The sequence below is a fragment of the Marmota monax genome, unplaced genomic scaffold, assembly GCF_021218885.2.
Source record: "Marmota monax isolate L192 unplaced genomic scaffold, Marmota_monax_Labrador192_F-V1.1 WCK01_AAM20220418_F8-fsc00098, whole genome shotgun sequence".
NCBI classification, from domain to species: Eukaryota; Metazoa; Chordata; class Mammalia; order Rodentia; family Sciuridae; genus Marmota; species Marmota monax.
This window is the reverse complement of record NW_026694639.1, coordinates 1,204,579-1,222,872: the sequence shown is the minus strand read 5'-3', so window position 1 is coordinate 1,222,872 and position 18,294 is coordinate 1,204,579. Positions and strand designations below refer to the sequence as shown.

Below are 18,294 nucleotides of genomic sequence, written 5' to 3'. Positions count from 1 at the left end.
TGTTATCTTGACAAAGAAAAGTTAGTTGATGCAAGTTTCAAGTACTGTTTTTACTTTAGATGATCATATGTATAAAGAATGAAAAGATATTTTTCAAAGCCTAAAAACTGTAAATGCTGGTGGACTTGTCATTTGACTTACACAAAACCAAGTTTTGAAATCACAGAACTCAAAGACTTGACATCTATCTCAACCTCTTTATGATGGACTTATTTTTGAAATTATTAAAATATCAGATGCATTTATGGCTTCCTTAGCACTATTTCACCATACTTGTGACTTAATCCATTTATTTTATTTGGAAGTGGATATTTGTCCCTACTCAATTTGAAAATTGCCTAAATTTAAAAGGATATTGCAGCCAAAACTTATTTGCCTTTTAATAAAAAGTTGATTGTGGTTTGCATTCTTAACTGTTGCAGTTTTGACAAGTAAGATTTAAAACATTTACTGAACTACTACTTTAAAAATCTTAACCTTGTGAAAATCAGTTTGTCAAAGCAAAGTACACGAAAAGTCAGCTTTAGAGTTTGACTTTTGCTTGTGACAGTATTCTAGAATCCTTAATACAAAGTTATTTCTAATAAAATAATCCACAGAAAATGCCTCAATTGATCTCACAGATTTTTAGCTTAAATGCAGAAAGAAAAATGAGACTGGTTGCTCTTGTATAAATAGTAATCTGTCTTGCTTTACACTTGCATACCACTTCACAAGTACTTTTTCCTTTTTAAATTGCCGGCCGTTAATTGCACTGAGTTGAAAAAAGAAAGTTGCCCTTTAGTTGACTTAACTCATCCAACCACATTGCTTCATTTCCATATCCATATGTTCAAATGTTAGGATTTGTAGGTAAAATGGAGAAGAAAGAGTAAACTGGTAGAATTTTTCCTTCATCCAATATTTGGGATTACAATTCATTTGTGAAATCTTTCAATATCCTTTTTGTGTAGGCCTGTCAAGATAAAAGTTTTGTTATGAAAGTTTAGTAAGACCTTAAGTACCCATGTGAAAGGCTACTTGCATTGACCAATAGGAAATGAAGACATTTGATCTTTTAAAATAGCTTATGATAATCTTTGGAGGGGATGAGATTTTAGAAACAATCTGCACCTGGAACCTGGTCTCTTTTCAAATCCTGGGGTGAAGGAAGTGTTAAATGTCTTCATTCCTCTCATCTTTTTCTTCCCATTGCACCAGAAATGACAGTCGGAAATTCTGAATTAGTTTAGTACTTACATGAAACAGAGGCTCTATTGTATTTTTGAACCTTATGGATGTTCCCCCATATAGTCTTCCTTGAGTTTTATTACAAACAAAAAGCTCTTGATCAGTTTACATAAAAAATGGCTAGAGTTTTTATCATGTTAGGTCTGTGCAGTATACTAATTAAATCCTTTTCAAAAATCGTATATGCTTTTAAGACATTTAAAGTGGTACAGAGCATAGAACCCAACCCTAATACCAAGGTCTTGGATTAGCTATATCATTTCTTGAGTGTTTCTTCACATTCAAAATGAACACTAGTATAGGTGATTATTTCTAAACTTGCTCTAAAAAGTGTCTGGCTCCTACACACACGCACACACACACACGCTTGAATTGAACTGGGACCATAGAATCAAATAGGTTGATTCTACAGAACCTATTTGAAGGCACAAGGTATTATGTATTCCAGCCTCCCAATAAATCAGACTTGGGAAATAGCCCTGGGGGAGATCTTGAGCAGGTCAAGTCTTTCTACAAATTTCAAGATCACCCAGTTTTGATTATGAAAGTCTCAGAAAATGTTTACACAGTCGAGTGTTTCCTGTTTCCGCAGTTAATTTTTTAACGTTTTTTTTTTTTTTTTTCATCTTTGGGTTCTTGAAACGGATTTCCTTTATTTGCACTAGTTTCTTTTTCTTAGTGTGCAATTTCTGGAGGTCTCACATGAAGAACTAACGACACTGTCTTCATCAGGTCGACGACATCAAAAGTTATTTATCACTGCAAGTCTGCTTATAGGATCCTTGTGAGTTTCCTAAAGAAGTTCAAGGGTAAAACTCATTCTGAAATCTCATTTAGCCCTCTAAATAAATAGTAAGTATTCAATAAAAACTTTCAATTAATTAAGTTACTCTCATTCTTCTGATCCTTGCCTTAAAAAAAAAAAAATCCTTCCAGAGATTATCAGAAGTAACTTATAAAAACAGCAAGTGTTGCTCCCTCAGAATAATTTACACTTCGGTAGAAATACTCCTTCTTGCTCTGACTGTTGGGTCATCATAGGATCCAAACTTCACAGCGAACGTGATTCCAAGGGCCATATCAGTTCGGAGATCTCCAACTCTATGTCCTCCTACATTATCTAGAACCCAAGTTGAGGGCACACTTAGGTGGAAGTCTGCGGACTTGGGTACTCCTCCCAAGTTGGGATGGGAGGGATGAGAACGCTACAGAGGTAAATTAAGAGGTCACTGGAGATAGAGGAGTCTGTCAAGCCCGACTTAGGACAAATGACCCTGAAAGTGTAAGATATTCCAACAAAGGGGAAATCGGGAGCACAATGCGCGATGCGGAAGCTGAAGCCGAGGACGAGGGTGTCCAGAGTGAGGAAGAGCCATGGCTTTCCACCAAAAGCGGAAAAAAACGCTTCTTCGGTTCTAGCGCTCTGTGGAAAGGACACCCACCTGGGAGAAATGACCTCGCTTCGCTTGCAGCGCTGCCTTCCCGGTCAGGGCGGCCTTTACCAAAAGAGCAGTCAAGGAGAAAACGGCTCTTCTCCCTTTCCTTATTTTTTAACTAGTAGCTCTTCAAGGAGTGCAAAGAGCTACAACTCCAATCCGCTTCCGAACTGCGCAGCGGGCGCTCTGTTTTCCTCAGCGCGCGATCCGCAGCCGCGGGTAACCAGGAGGCCATTTTGCGCGTGCGCCGCTCGCCGCGCGCGCCCTCCACTCGGCGTACGCGGCTCCCGCCAAATTTGAAAGCGAGATTGTCAGGCCGTACAAGGCTCCGAGAGGTCGGGAGACCACGCAGCCCACCCAAATCGGATCCGGTGGTGAGCAGCGGCGACAGCCTGGGAGCCTGCAACCTCTCAAGGTGGACACTTTCCTTTCGCAGGCTTGCACTTTGTGGGGGCCTTCGGCAGCCGAGGCGCGGAGGTAAACCCACAGACCCCAAGCTGTGCGAGGGCAGGAAGCCGACCCTACCCGGAGTAACAAGACGCCTCGAAGGCAGAGTCCACAGAAGCGTTTCAATGAGAACCAAGCACTAGAATCGCCTCTTTGTCTTCCTCCTTTTCCCGCTTCAAATCCCAAACCCTTTCTCCTCAACAAAGAGGTGTCATTGTAGTTTATTTATTTTCTTGGGTGGATTTTATACAAAATTATTAGCAAATACAAACTGCCAAGGTTCTTCAAGGTGACTTTGTGGGAGGTGACGGGATTGAACAAGCGGAGAGCGTCTTGCTGAGTTTGTTAATCCCCTGAGTAGGAACCTTGAGGTGGTGACAGCGTTGAGCGGAGTGGCTGTGCGGTCAGGAATATCAAGATCTGGTCAAAATATCGTACCTTAGGATCCTAAATGGGTTCCCGGGCTGGGCGAATCTGGGAGGTTATCGCCCTCTCTCTACTGGCCGCGCACAGAGGCGGAGGCGGGTGTGAGACTGCGACGTCGTCTCCAAAAGCTGCCCGGATCCAGGCGGCTTCCTGCAGAGCCCGCGTTCGCTGGATTCCGGGGGCGTTAGCATTTCTTTAACCCGGGGGTCCCACTGGAAGAGGAAGAAGAGACCTGGGGAAAGGGTTTGGAGAACCGCAGAGAAGTGAAAGCAGCCTAAAAAGGGCGAAGCTTGGAGAGTCCTCTTTATCAGTGCAGCAGGCTGCAGGAGCCGCCATTTGGTGGCGGATTTCGGTATTTCAGTAGCACTTTGTGCTGAACGTCACAACTGGCTAGTCTACGTGGCATCCTCTTTTTTTTTTTTAACCACTGTTTTACCAAATGCAAATTTCCCTCCAGCTTGCCTCCTCTGGGGGGTACTAAGCCCTTCCCCCCAACTCCCGGTGGAACGATCTGGGGCTCAGCTCATCCCTCGGGCAGTGCAGCAGCTGTGCTCTCTCGATCCCGGGTGGGCCAGGGGACATTTTCTGGGGCTCCACCGGCCGACACCCATGCCCAACGGCCAAAAAAAAAAAAAAAAAGCGTGATGAAGCTCAGGGTGTCCCTTAAGGGGCGTTTTTTACCCTATTTTCCGAGACTGGAGCGATTCTTTCCTTTTTCCAGGGCAGAGAAATCTCATCTCCTTTGGGGTCTTGAGGGACATTGTTTTTGGCCCCATGGTGTCTCTGTCCTGGCTTCCCGCCTCACACCTTTAGATAGTGAAGAAGGGAAAGAACAGCCGAGGCCGGGTGGGAAATAAGCGATTTGACCAGGGGCGGGGCCTCTGGAAGTGTGGGGTTAGGACCACAGCTCCGCCCAGCTGTGCCCAGAGCTCCTGGGGACCAGGAAAGGCAGTCACTTCTATGAAGTACCAGAGTCTGGAGTCCCCACCTTGGGTCGCCAAATCTTCGAGGGTTACAATTTAAATCCCCCAAAGCGTGCGTGGCTAGTGAGTGGAGAACAAAGGGCTAAGGGGTGAAGGCAACGCGAGCCGGAGTGCGCGGCCCCCTTGGCTCTGCGGGACTCTGTCCAGGGCGCGGCAGGATTGACTCTGGGTCTGGAAACCCGACTGCGGGCGCTCTGCAGAATCCGCCGGCCTGCCTCCCAGAGCGACCGAATGATCCCAGTCTTCGAGTCCGAGCTGCCATGTTGCATTCACGCTGGGCGCCAGTGTTTTGACGCTTCCGAGTCAGCGACGCCCCCAAACCCCGAGCCCTTTGGCCCATTGCGCCACACAGCCTAAGTCAAAGCCCCAAAGACCTGCAGGGCTTAGGAGGGAGCGAAAGCCCTGTGGGTGGCCGAGGCGACGTCGCCGCGGAGCCGCAGCGGCTTCCCCTTGCCACCTTCGTTCCAGGGGCTGCGGGCTGCGCGCTCGGCTGAGGCTCGGTTGCCAGTAGCAACCACACGACGGCGATTTGCAGCCAGGGCCGCTGCTGTGGCGGCTGGTACCACTGCTTCCTCAAACGCCTTCGGGGTCGAGCATTTGAAACCTTGGGGGTTACACTCGGTGACATTGCTTGTCCCCACCTCCGCTCCTCATCCTCCAGTGCCTTCAGCTCTTCTCAGAAGCCGGCTCTCCTGGCTTGGCCCTGCCCCCACCGCAGACAAAAGGGGCTACTGGGAGCGCACACCGCGGCGCGAGCCTTTCGGAACCGGCACCTGAACCCTGAGATCCCGGCGCTTTGCTTCGTCCCAGCCCCACATACCCTCTTTTCCGACCTAAGCGGAAATTATTTTCCAATGACCAGTTAGAAAGCTTTTGTTGAAATCAGAAACAAGGATGGTGCCAAAGAAGTCAAGATATACCTACTCTCTTTCCAGTAACACCGACACAAAGAGCTTATGATTGTGTCTTGGTCAGCGTGGCTTTCCTCACGGTGAGAGTCACAGGCACAAGCACCCGCTGATCTTCCCTCTTCTTTGTCTACCATGAATACTTTGTATGAAATCCAGAATGTGATCAGTAGTGTTGGCTCAAGCATTACATTCAGATGTTTGGTTCTACTTATTCATTAGTGGATGGCGCACTCCCCCACCCCGCCCCATTTCATTTTGATGAACCACATCAGCCTTGGCAGTGGGACTGAGTGGTCTAATACATAAAGGAAGTGATTGACATTAACCCTTAGGGATCTTTCTGCCTTTTCTGTAGTTCTAGCGCAATGCTTTAACTCCCCCCTCCCTTTTTAAGAGTATAACTCTTGTTAGTGTTTTAAACAGATTTTATTGAAGAAAAATCTGCATAGTATTCAGCTATGTCTTTTATTTAGCTACTAAGACAAGTGCATTGCCAAATTTCTTCACTCTTACTAATTGTCCTCGTTTTAAATCGCCATTAAGTCAACTGAGGGTTTTTCGTGGATTAAAATTTCATATAAATCACAGATGTGCTGAAATTTCTAAGTTTAAAGCTCATCGAGGGTAAGTACCTGTAGTCCTTTTATTTAACTCAACAAATATTTGTCGGAGGATTCCAGAAGCCTCAACAACAATTATTAGAAAAAGTGAATTAGTAATAACTATCACAGTGCTTGCATATGCTTAATAAACTCAATGAAAAGCTAGTTTTTCAAGCTAGTGGCATTAATCAGATATTCTCATCTTGCATATTTGAATATAATTTTATCTTAAATGTGATAAACTATTTTAAAATATCTGACAGATATTTTCAGGATTCTGAGAATGACAAATTATACATAAGAACTTCTAACTTTCTCAGGAACTGTCTACAAAAATTGGTTTAAAGGCTATTTAATAAGGTAAGTTTTTAAAGTGCCTTTCATATAGCACAGACATGGTATTAAATGTCTTTATGATTCAAAAGGAATGCTTAAGAGGCTAGTATTGGAAACTGCTAACCTACTAAAACAATCTACTAATTGCTAATCTACCAAAACAATGCACCTTGAAATATCTTATTTAAGCTTTAAAACACTAAAAAGTCACCATGTTTTAATCATAAATGATAGTAAACTCAAATTAACAATACCTCCTAAAATGACTCTTAGATATGTTATAAAAGGGATCCACCTTTAAACTTCACAAAACGTCAAGTTCATTAAATAAGACAGTTCACTTCAAAATAGAAAGTTAGCATTCCTTGATTCCTAGAAGCAACAGAACAACCTGTAGCTTGCCCAACTACCCCCACCATCACCTTAAAAATAAGAAAGCAAGGCTTTAGTGAAAAGTTCCTTTCTACGGTCTTTCAAGAAAGAAAAGCTTGAACAACTTGCTTTGGACCAAGTTAAAGAGATTATCTCCCTTTTTCATTACCACTGTGTCTTTCAATGAATTGAAGGATAAGATCAAAGTGCATTCATATTCATGTGAATTATCGCTATTGACTTGAATAATGATGGATTTCATTGTTTTATTTAAACTGAAACCAGGAATGCTGCTGCTTTTGAGGCTACACCCCTAGGCTGTAGAATTTCTTCTATGAGGACTCAAAAAACAAGCAATTAGGTCTGACAACCACGTCATTTCCATAATGTACTTCCGTACAGAGAACTTTTATTGGAATTGGTTACATTTCTATAGACTCTTCACCACTCAATTTTTGACTCTTTTCCAGCCTTCTTGACGAGAGTCCTAAGTTCAGCAAGTACTCCTCAAACATGCTTATGAATCAATTGTAGTGGGAAGATACAGTGATGTTTAGAAAGCTTTTAGCTGTTGACAAATTAGTGTTATCAGTAATTAGCTCATGAGAGTGCTTTTGCTTTGAACATGATTCATTACAGTTTGTTTTAGTGTAACTGAAGAACTCAGGGGAAGCTTGGGAAAATGTGTTTACCAGCTGTTTCTTTCTAAATACGCTTCATGACAATTTTCTTAAAATATTTTCACTTGGGTTTTCTTCAGACTCTCCCATCATTTTCTTAAAGGCTACCAGATTCAATGGAATCCACTTACTTTTGTCAAATGATCATTCTGCTCAAATAATTCACTTCTTTAAATGCCTATCACTTTGGAGAACACATCTTAGGAAATTATTTACAATAAAGTGAGCTTACCATTAATACAAACTTAGGGAAATGCATTTTCATGAACTTTTAAAATACACAATGCATATAGCCTCTCTTATGGGGAGACCAGTGCAACACAAGTCTATTATATTATCATGATCTGCAGTGGGTTGGGAAAATATCCTTTCCCAGAAAGATAATTGGTACCAGTTACTTGGTATCCCTCTTAAACTTTTGCCATAATTTATTTAAAAATTCAATATTTTTCTATCCAGTTGGGATACAAAAACTCAATTTTTTATTTTATCCATTATATGTATTTAGTATTGCCATTAATTTATTAAGTTGCTTCTTTTGTGATATGACCATAACCATAAGCAGACTGAATTTATTTGTACAGTACTACTGTATTTGTAAATTGCCAAGACCTTTGCTCTTGACTTACAAATAACATGGCAAGCAATTGCATATTATTTCATGATGGTGGTGGAAAAAAACACTCCTACAACAAAAAGCATTTCTTTATACTTAATTTCCTTAATCTTTTTTTACTAATGGAAAAAGTATTAGTATTTTCTTCATATTATTGTTTTATCTTTATATTGTCCATATAATAACCTTCATTCTTCACTCCAAATATTAAACATGGGGTAACACTGGAGTAGAAGATAAATTAAAATAATTCAGGTATATTAAAAAAACACAATACCCCAAAGGAGAGTGCAAGTTGCAGTGCCAGCATTTCCTCTGAAAAAAAAATGAGATGTAGTGCTATAGTGCTACCGTGCCCTCGAATTTAGTGTTAGTTTTAGCGGAGCTCACTCTAGGCTCAATGTCTGTAGGGAGAACGGACCTGTAGAGTGGAGACACAGGACGCTATTTCAGTTTCAGAGGTTTCAAAAACCTTCTCTTACTTTTACAGTCCTTTCCAGAAGTCGGAAAATACACTCAATTATTCCGCAGAGTAATCAATGCATAAGACATTTTGGCTTGAGACTTGCTCTTACTAAATGATGGCAAAAGTTAGAGAGGGAGAGAGAGAAAAAAATTTTTTGAGGCTCGCACATGCGCAGTGAGATGCAGCTTTTTTCCTTCCCCTCTTCTAAATAAGCTATTGGCTTCTCTACTTGCCTCTGGGATCCCGCCCGCGCCGCAGGGTCTTAGGGAGCTGGCTGCTGAAGGACAGTGCAGGTTCTCACACACCACTCCTGGCAAAGGGACCCTGCAGCCCTCGCCCACCCTTTCTGGGGTTCCCTTTCAGGGTTCTCTCCCGAACGTCCCGGGCGAAGACTGCGCAAAGCAGGCGGATCCGAGCAGCCCCGGGGAGGATTTTGGCTGCGTCAGTGCTGCGGCCTCGGTGCTCGCGGTTCCGGTGTCCACTGGGTCCCGGGGGGTCCGCCCGCGGATCAGCCTGGTCAGGGGCGGCTCGGCCGGGACCTTTGCCCCAAACCGCGGACAGCTTTGCGGTTAGAGTGGAAGGCCTGGCCGGGGAACCAAAGCGAAAGGACAGAGGCCTTTATCTCACAATTGCCCCACGGCGCCTTCCCTCCGGATCCCAGGCCGGCAGCCCACGGAGCTGCGAGCGAGCGAGCGGGAGAGTGGGCCGCCCGCACCCAGGCAGCTGCCCGAGTCCGCCCTGGGAGGCCCAGCCGGAGAGACGCCGGGGCTGACCTAGCGAGGTTCTTCCGCACTCGCGACCTCGGGCCAGGCGCCCCCGCCCTTTCCTCCCGCGACTCCCGCCGGCCCGGGCCGGCTGTCCTGGCGGGACTCCGCGTGCCTCCTCCGCAGTCTCGACCCACGACGCCCGGCTGGGCCAGCGGGCAGCCCCAGGCGATTCCCGGAGCCCCCTCCCCTGGTGGGAACTTCGCGGAGACCGCGAAGCTGCTGTTGGGAGTTGGAGAAACTTTGGAGAAAGAAAAAGCCAAGGAAGCTGGAGTCCTCCCCTGGGCCCGACAGCCCTGAGTCCAGTGGGACTCAGATGCCTTCTCGGGGCACCGAGATAGAACTGGGGACCCCGCGCACTGGCTGGGAGGCGGGCTTGCTGGCGCCCAGTTTCGGGTCGGGGTGGCAGGGTCAGCCCTGGCTTAGTCCTGGTAGGATGGGCACTGAGGGACGCGAGAGCTGTGTCCTCCCCGACGGCGGCTTGATGCATCGTAGGGATCTTTCCTATGTGGCACCTTCCATCTTTGTCTCTTCTGTTTTGTATAAAATAATAATGACAATAAAAGGCGGGAGGGGAAAAATGCCTACATTCTCTAAGAAAAGCCCAACAATGCCAAAATATTAAGGGAGTGTAATGCTGGCGGTATGTTAAGAGAGTGGCTTTCAAACTTTCCTACTTGATGTTGCTGGCTTTGGTACAATTTTTAATTAAGAAAAGTTACATAAATCTTTAAAAAGAAGACATTCACTTTCACACATACTAGACAGCAATAATTTTTTATGCGAGCATGTTATTGCCTTATAAAATATTATGCTGGTTTTGGCTTCTACATCAAAAGCGTCAAGTTTTAGAATCAATCACTTCGTGCTACATGGTGCCTTCTTTTTGGAAGTGAAATCATTCATGTGTGGGATTCCCCCTAATCACCGCTTTCTATGTGGTGGAAAAGATAGTTCAATCTCTGCATCCACGGAATTACTGTAAAGGAAGCCACTCAAGGTGGCTTTAAAAGGACTTTGAGGCTAGCTACCTGAATCACTGTCATCTTAACATTCTATTGGCCTTATCACTGAAAAGAAACATACAAACTAAAGTTTAAAATGCAGGGAGTTGTATTTAAAAAGTTTGAAAGGAAAAAATAAAGACATAAACACAAAGTATGCATAGAAATGTTAATCTTCTCCCCCTGATGTACATGACCAAATATCTTCTGCTCTACTGACAAACTGGACTGCACTACTGGATAGTCTGCTTGGACCCAAATGTAAAAAAGCTGATGTAATTTTTTCAGAGAGGGGCACCTGCGACATTTAAGATAGTCAGGCTTGTTTTCATCATTATAGATAAAATTTGGGGTCATCTGAGCTATGGAGTATGTAATACCTTTATTTTTAATTTAAGTATGTAAATATGGAGTTATTTTAGTAATTTTAGATTTAGTACTGGCAACATGATTATTCTCATAACTTAATAATTGCGTGCAATTACCAATTGGCTGCCTGTTAAAATGCTAACATAATATTTTGATTCTTAAGATTTCATATCTAAAGATCAACTATTTATTAAAAATAAGAAGGCTTTTATTATTTAAAGGATATTTTAGATACTTTCACCTTTTAATCAACTTACTCCAAGTCTCACATATTTTCTCCTAAAACACATAGAGCAACTACAGTTCTTGAAACAGTGACAGGTATATGCTTGTTGAATGAATACAGACTGCAGTATGTGCTTGCACAGTGAATTAATGTCTATGTCTTACTAGACTTCATGCCTTGGAAAACAGACACATTCTCTCATTAGCAAAATGTTTGGCACACATTGATATTTAGTGTGTTTCATTTGATAGAGAATCTCTCTCTCTCTCTCTCTCTCTCTCTCTCTCTCTCTCTCTCACACACACACACACACACACACCCTCCATGCACCTCAATAGTTTTTAAAATGTGGATATTAAATCTAATTAGCATATATACAGCTTTAATTTTTAAAATTCAGCTAGGAGTTGAGAAAATACATGCATGTTGAAAGAAGCAAAGGTACATATAACATATATTCCCATGATAACTCTGCATTCTTAAAGGAGATTTGTAAAGAGAAAACAGAACATGATTTTTTCTTAAGATTGGTTTTATACTGCTTTGTTTTTTCAGTCTCATTTTCAGAAAGAAAGAATTAAGTGGAAAATTTTTTTTGAAGTTATATAATTAGCAATTTATTCCAAAAGGAGCTGAGGGATTTCAAACAAACTTTTCTTGGAAACACTTTTGTAAGTTATTCAGATAATATTCCAGTCTCAAATACAAACCAAGTACATTGTATAACTCTAAAGTCAGTTGATACTTTTTAAACAGTTATCTTGGTTTCACACTTAAGAAAAAAAACTGAAGTATCTCTTTGAGTAGTTTTCATTTCTTTTTCATTGCTGTTTGTTTAAAGGTGTGCATGTGATCTTGGAGCATTCATTTAACTTTGTAAAACACAATGTCATTTTGTTTTAAAGCTAGAAAGTTGAAAAATGGGTCAGAAAATATATAATTTTTGGTCAGTAAAAGTAATGCTTGCCATATTTTATACTTAAATCACTAACAATTTCATTTACATATACATTATTCTCTTACAGTTCTACTTTTAAATCTTTAAAAAATATAGAATAAAGAGCAAAGCTCCAACTTGAATACATCCAATTTCAAATACAAAGTAGGCACCTGATATTATGTTTGGTCAGAAATAATACAATGTAACTCATGGGCATTGTTAATGAAGATACTCAGACTAGAGAGTTTAAAATAATTTGCATGTATTTGAATTCAAGTTTTTTTTGACTTTGTAGTATCCCATAATTTAGACTATGTTAGTAAGTTAATTTTTTTTCATTATTGAGCTTTAAAAAATACTTTTGAAGTAGAAAATATGAAGTTGTTACTAAAAATGGCAGGCGCAGTAGTTTAGGAGCCTCAATTATTTGTTTAAAGACTGAAACTAAATATGGAACATTTTAGTTTTAAGGGGATTTTTATTTTCATAATGCAACAAGGAACTGAAAATAAAATTGCAAAGGTTTAGCAATTTTAATTATTTACTTGGTGTTCCCCCTACATCTCTAAAAAAGAACACACAACAACTTTTACTTGGAGTTTATTTTAAAGGACTTATTCTTTTAAGAACACGTAGAGATCATTGTGAAATGTATAGCTTAGAGCTGAGTGAAGATATTGTATCACTTGCTTCTGAACTGCAGAGGAAAAGACATACAACTACTCTGGGGGATATCAGGAACTCCACTAGACACCCCTTTCCCTTTCTCTGATTGCTGGTCCATTCCACAACTAATTTGGGAGCCCCATAAAATGTCAGGTCTTCACCAGGGAGCATAGATCAATGTGAGATCTCAAAGATTATCATAGAGGACTCACTGCTAATGTGAGAACCAGCTAAATTTGCATGCTCCCTTCTATTGAAGAAGAGGTATCAAGGATATCCTGTCTTGGCACTACCCAGCAGCTGTCTCTGTCTATCTGAACATTTGACACCTGGTGAAATTGTAGTTTCTGATGGAGCAATATTTAAAGTTGACACCTGTCATTGAAACATTTGGTATATAGTTTTCAAAGACAATCTAGAAACCAGTGGTAGACTAAGTATAGTACTTAAATTTTGTTTTTTTTAAAAAAAACTGGGTAAAAAAGTTTAAGTTGTGTAAACTAGGGAAGTCTCACTTTCCAGGTAGAGATTCTCTCTCCCTTTCTTTTATTATAAATGTCACTCAGCAATAAAATGAAGCATACATTTAAATGACAAAATATTTAAAATTACATGAAAATGAGGAAACAGCAAAAATTGTTTAATGAGGAGTAAGCGACCAAAGACAGAACTTTTATCATGTTATTCCCATCTCTTCTTTTCCCACTGAATCTCTAGGTGTGCTTATCAAACGCTTTCAATATAGTGTAATTAAGCGTGTGGACATCCTTGTGACTCTCCAGGAATCTTGAAATAAGAAATGCCAGGTATGTCAAAGCTGGGTTAAAAAGGAAAACACTGAGTTTAGGGTTGCATTAACAACAATGTATTTATCAGATTATACACTGTCACGTGAGATTTCTCTTGACCGTCGAAGCTCAGACAACTCCACCGCTGCTCACGTGTTTCGCCGCACTTAAACCAAACTCCCCCGGTGCGTGGGGGTTCTCTCCGCGCCCTGCCCCGGCCAGTGCCGCATTCAAGACGCCCCGCCGGTCTGGGGCGGGTTTGTCCTCCCCACGGTCGCCCGTACCACTCGCACCCCTGGCGGGTAGTGACACTCGACGGTGCAGGACCCGCGCCGCGGTCTGACGAGGCTGACTCACCGGGGAACCCCTGCAGGCGGGGTTCCCCCGGGGTTGGCCGTCCAGGCGCTGCAGCCCAGCGCGGGCCTCCCCGACACCGCGGCCGTGACGTCACGCCTGGGACTGGCCGTTGCCGCGAGACGGCCGCGTTCCGGTTCCGGTCGGTTACCCGGGAGACGCGGGTACACAGAAACGGATCCCGTCGGAGGCCGAGTCCTCGCCGCGGTCGCCCACTGCGCGGACTCGCGGGCTGGGCGCTGACGAGCCGCGTCGCCGCGGAGCTGGTCCCGGGCAGACAGCAGCCGCGGCGCCATGAGTCAAAGGCAGGTGCTGCAAGGTAGGGTCGGGGCTGTAGGGCCGGGACGGGCGGGCCGCCCCGACGGGCTGGCGGCGCGAGCACTAGCGACGCGGGCCGCTCCACCGAGTCTCTCTCCCCCAGTGTTCGAGCAGTACCAGAAAGCCCGGACCCAGTTCGTGCAGATGGTGGCGGAGCTGGCGACCAGACCCCAAAACATCGAGACTCTGCAAAACGCGGGTGAGCTCGACTCTCGCCCTTCGCCGGTCACCCCTCGCGCTGGACCCTCGGCCTGGCAGTACCCGTCGCCCCCGTCCTCTCCCAGGGCAGATCTGCGGTCGCTAATCCCCGCGCGCCCTCGGCTCTGCCTCACCTCTCACAGCCCAGTGCCCTGGCCTTGCCTCGTCCGGGTCTAGGTCCCTCCTCTCCCCCAGCTTCTGGGCATCTCGCTCCCCTATCAGCTGGGGTTTTAGGGGAGGGGTGGGATGGGGACGGGAGGACCCCGTTCCTAATTTCCTCCAACCCACTGCAAAGACTGTGGAAGAATTCATTCTCCTTAGCAGGTCTTTGCAGGATGAGTTCGAGAGGGCGAAGCTGCTAAAATGGTGTGAGGGGGGCTGATTTTCTTATTTCCATTTTCATTGCAATCAGGCCAGTTGTTAGGTTGCATGGAGACCTTACGAAATGTCTGGAACTTATTTTACGTAGATGAGAATCTACCCTAATCAGATAGATCCGTTTTATCTGGGTGCAGTTCATGTCATCCTGTCTTGACCACCTTTGATTTCCTCACAGTAAAGAAATTCCAAACTGTTTTACGCAGTATTTCTGTCTTGCATTAGTGAAAGAAAAATGATATGCTTGAATCTTTTCTTAGAGAAGACCAGACTTTGAGAATCCTTACGGTGCTCTCATTCCACCCCCACAGTCAGAAGTTAAGGGTGGGGGTGTGGGGGTAGGGGTGGGGAAGGATTTGCTTCTTATCTATCAACAGACGCGGTTGGAGGAGATAAAGGTGGCTCTCCTCTGTCTTTACGTCGTTTTGGATTAAAGATTTCACCACCAATTGAACTTTTAAGTAACAATTTATCATTTCTATGTCATCAGAAATCTTGAATTTATAGGATGTGACTCTTTAATTTAAATTAACACATCATTAAAAATAAATTGAGAACATATTGGCAAAGCAAGAATATAATGTTTACTCTGGGGTTTTTTTGAGGGAAATTACTATTACATCTATGTGGTAATTTCTTTTGTCACTGGGATTTTGATATTTATTCCTTGGGTCTTTTGGGGGAAGGTGTATTTAGAATAGAGAAAGTGTATTTTTAACCTTTAAAAAACATTTTAGTTTGAGATAATTATAGATTCACATGCAGTTGTATGGAATTATACAGACCGATTAGATTCCCTGGTACTCTTGTTTTAATTTCCCCCAATGTAAATACTTTACAAAACTGTAGCAATATATATATCACAACCAGGATGTTGACACTCAAAAAAATTCATTGAAGTTATTCAAGTTTCCCCAGTTGTATTTAAGTATTTGTGTGTGTGTTTCATTCTATACAATTTTATTCCATGTGTGTGAACCACCACCATAGTCAAGATATAGAATACTTTTCATCATTACAAGGATTCCTTGTGTTGTCCATTTATAACCACACTCACTTCCTGCCATCCCTAACTCTGGGAAACCATTAATCTCCATTTCTAAAAATTTTGACATGTCAAAACTGATAATCTTTTGTTCAGTAGTTGTTTCATGTAGTTTAATTTTCTTTATTCTGTGTGTGTGTGTGTGCGCGCGCGCATGCGCACGCATGAACATGCCCTCAGACTCCTCAAAGTACCCAGAACAATACTTTACACATAGTATTTCATATATATAAGCAAATTAGGACATTGTACATTTTTAAAATGCAGTTAGTTACTTTTGAAGTTTTTTTTTTTTTTTTTTTTCTCTCTCAGTCCTACTCAGTGTCCTTTGTGAATGGACACTATTTACAAAGACTTAATTTCTGGACAATATGTATACAGGCATATCAAAACTTTATTTTTTAAAAAATGGGAAAATAATTGATGTTATTTTAGAAATTTAATACTGAACTATATATGTAACACTCAAGATATATAGTACCATCTTTTAGTATAGTAGTGCAAGTTACCTCTTTCTGTAAGAGTACAATATAGAGTATGTAATGGGATTTATTTATCTATCCATCCATCTATCCTTTCTTTTTTTGAGACAGGTTTTGCTATGTTGCCTAGTGTGGCCTCAAACCCCTGGGCTCAAGTGACCTTCATGCCTCAGCCTATGAGTAGATGGAACCACCACACCTAGCTTATATTATGGAATTTAATTCACACTGGCAGGCTAAGTGATCACCAAAGTATAAGTGGGTTGAAATTGACATTCTACACTACGGTCTGGCTTGTGAAGAAATAGAATAAAAAAGGAATATAACAATGTTTTGAAATTGTCTTCCTTTGACTGCTATCTTGATGGCATATTAAGATTTTTTTCTTTTCCTGAGGAACTTATTTTTAAACTAGATTCAATTTCAGCATTCCTTTAGTAATTTTAAATAGAGACCGATCATGAATATACTCACATATTTGTTCTTTTAATTAAAAAATAATCTGCAAGTTTATAATGTAAGCTTTTCTTTCTTATCAATGGACTTAACCATTCAAATAGTTTATTCTTTTAAAAATTACTATGGATTTAAAAATGCTTTTGAATGAGCCACAATATGTGTGTATCAATTATATATTATAATCAAGCTTTTTTTTTTTTCAGGTAAGTGCCTTCATTTTGGTAATGTACCAATGCATTTTACTCCTGACTTTGACATATTTTTTTCCCTCCTTTTCCCTTAATATACTGTTTAAGTAAACATGTATCATGGATCCAGTATAACATGGAAAATGCTTTCAATGCAGACATCATGATTAAACAATAATTATCTTAAGAATTTTGAATCATTGTATGTAAAAGAACTATTAAAGCTGAATATTATCAAAGGGGTTCATTGCATTTTTAATTTCCAGTGTTTTTCATTGTGTTTTTGATGTGCTAATGAGAGAATTTGCCTTATTTAATACTTATTTACCAAAGCAAACAAAATGTTGCAGGATCTGTTCTTTAGAGAGTTTGGAAAATAATAAGTTGATTTCTAAGTCAAAATTTTTACTCCAGAGAACTGTGTACAAATGTCTATAACCTTGAATTTTTCTCCCTCATTGAAGTTCATTCCTTCTAAATCAAAAGAACACATATAAAAAAAGATTAAAATGTTTAATGTTTATTATAATATCTCTTTATGTACCCTCAAACCCTGTATGTTTGAACCATTACATCTTGTAGCTATTTAAAAATGAATTTTGATACTTCCTTTCTCTGAATAATCAGCAACACATGACTATAATAGTAGAGACAATACATTGTTACTTTAACCAATTGTAAAATTTCAGCAATTGGAGGTAGTTGGTTAGTTTTAAAATATAAGAAACATGTTTTGTGGCATATTGGAATACCAGGCCCCTCTGAGGTCTGTTTAGGAGGTCTTCTAAAGTAAGCTCTATAAGTTCCAAAAAATTATTTTTAAACTGCTTAGCTACATAAACTTTTTCTGAACCAACTATTTATATAAATGGGGGGTAAAGTTCTATAATATTTTACATATAACCTATAGAAAGCAGTAAAACATGGCAAATCAGTACTTATACACATTTTTAGAAGACTAGGAATACAGAAGTATGTACAAAATTTTAAAATATGCTTCTATATGAGGTTGTTGTGTTGACTGAGGCAATTAGTAGGTTCAGGATTTAAGAAAATAACAAATACACATTGTTGATATAAGTGATTTTTAAATTGCAGGTATCTGGAGCAGGGCAAAAATCTTCAGATTATTTAATACTTTGATATTCTGTGAGAAGGAAAAGCCCCTAGTTAGCATTTATAATGTATTTAAAACATATCTTGCTATGTACCTGTACCATGATTCTTTTATAAAACATGCTGTACTAAAGGATATTGCAACTGAAAATTATCAGTGACTTTAAAAAACTTAACCAATCATTTGATGTGTTTTGTCCATATAAAAGGAGTCTTAAAATTGTGAATATAAAAGATAATTAATTCAAAGCACTTTTTCTGAAAGATAGGGATAGAGAAGTTTGTTACTTATTTTCAAGTGGAAAACATTCCAGGGAGCTGTAAAAAATTATGAATTTGTAGCTAGATGTGGTGGTACACACCTGTAATCCCAGCAGCTTGTGAGGCTGAGGCAGGAGCCCAAGTTCAAAACTAGCCTGAGCACCTTAGGGAGGCCCTAAGCAACTTAGACCCTGTCTCAAAATGAAAAACTAAAAAGGGCTGGGGATATGGGT

The 18,294-nt window shown here is 41.4% G+C and overlaps 1 protein-coding gene across 2 annotated transcripts in view; it reads left to right on the top strand.

Annotated features, from left to right (window-relative positions):
• Positions 1 to 13,772: 13,772 nt before the first annotated feature.
• Spag6 (sperm associated antigen 6) overlaps positions 13,773 to 18,294 on the top strand; it is a 65,635-nt gene continuing 61,113 nt past the window's right edge. Inside the window, exons 1-2 of one of the 2 annotated variants that reach the window (XM_046422990.2) lie at positions 13,773 to 13,935; positions 14,038 to 14,133. In XM_046422990.2, coding sequence (XP_046278946.1) covers positions 13,911 to 13,935; positions 14,038 to 14,133 — 121 coding nt within the window. In that variant the 5' untranslated portion in view covers positions 13,773 to 13,910. The remainder of the gene's footprint in view (positions 13,936 to 14,037; positions 14,134 to 18,294) is intronic. The other variant, XM_046422988.2, reaches the window with a different exon arrangement.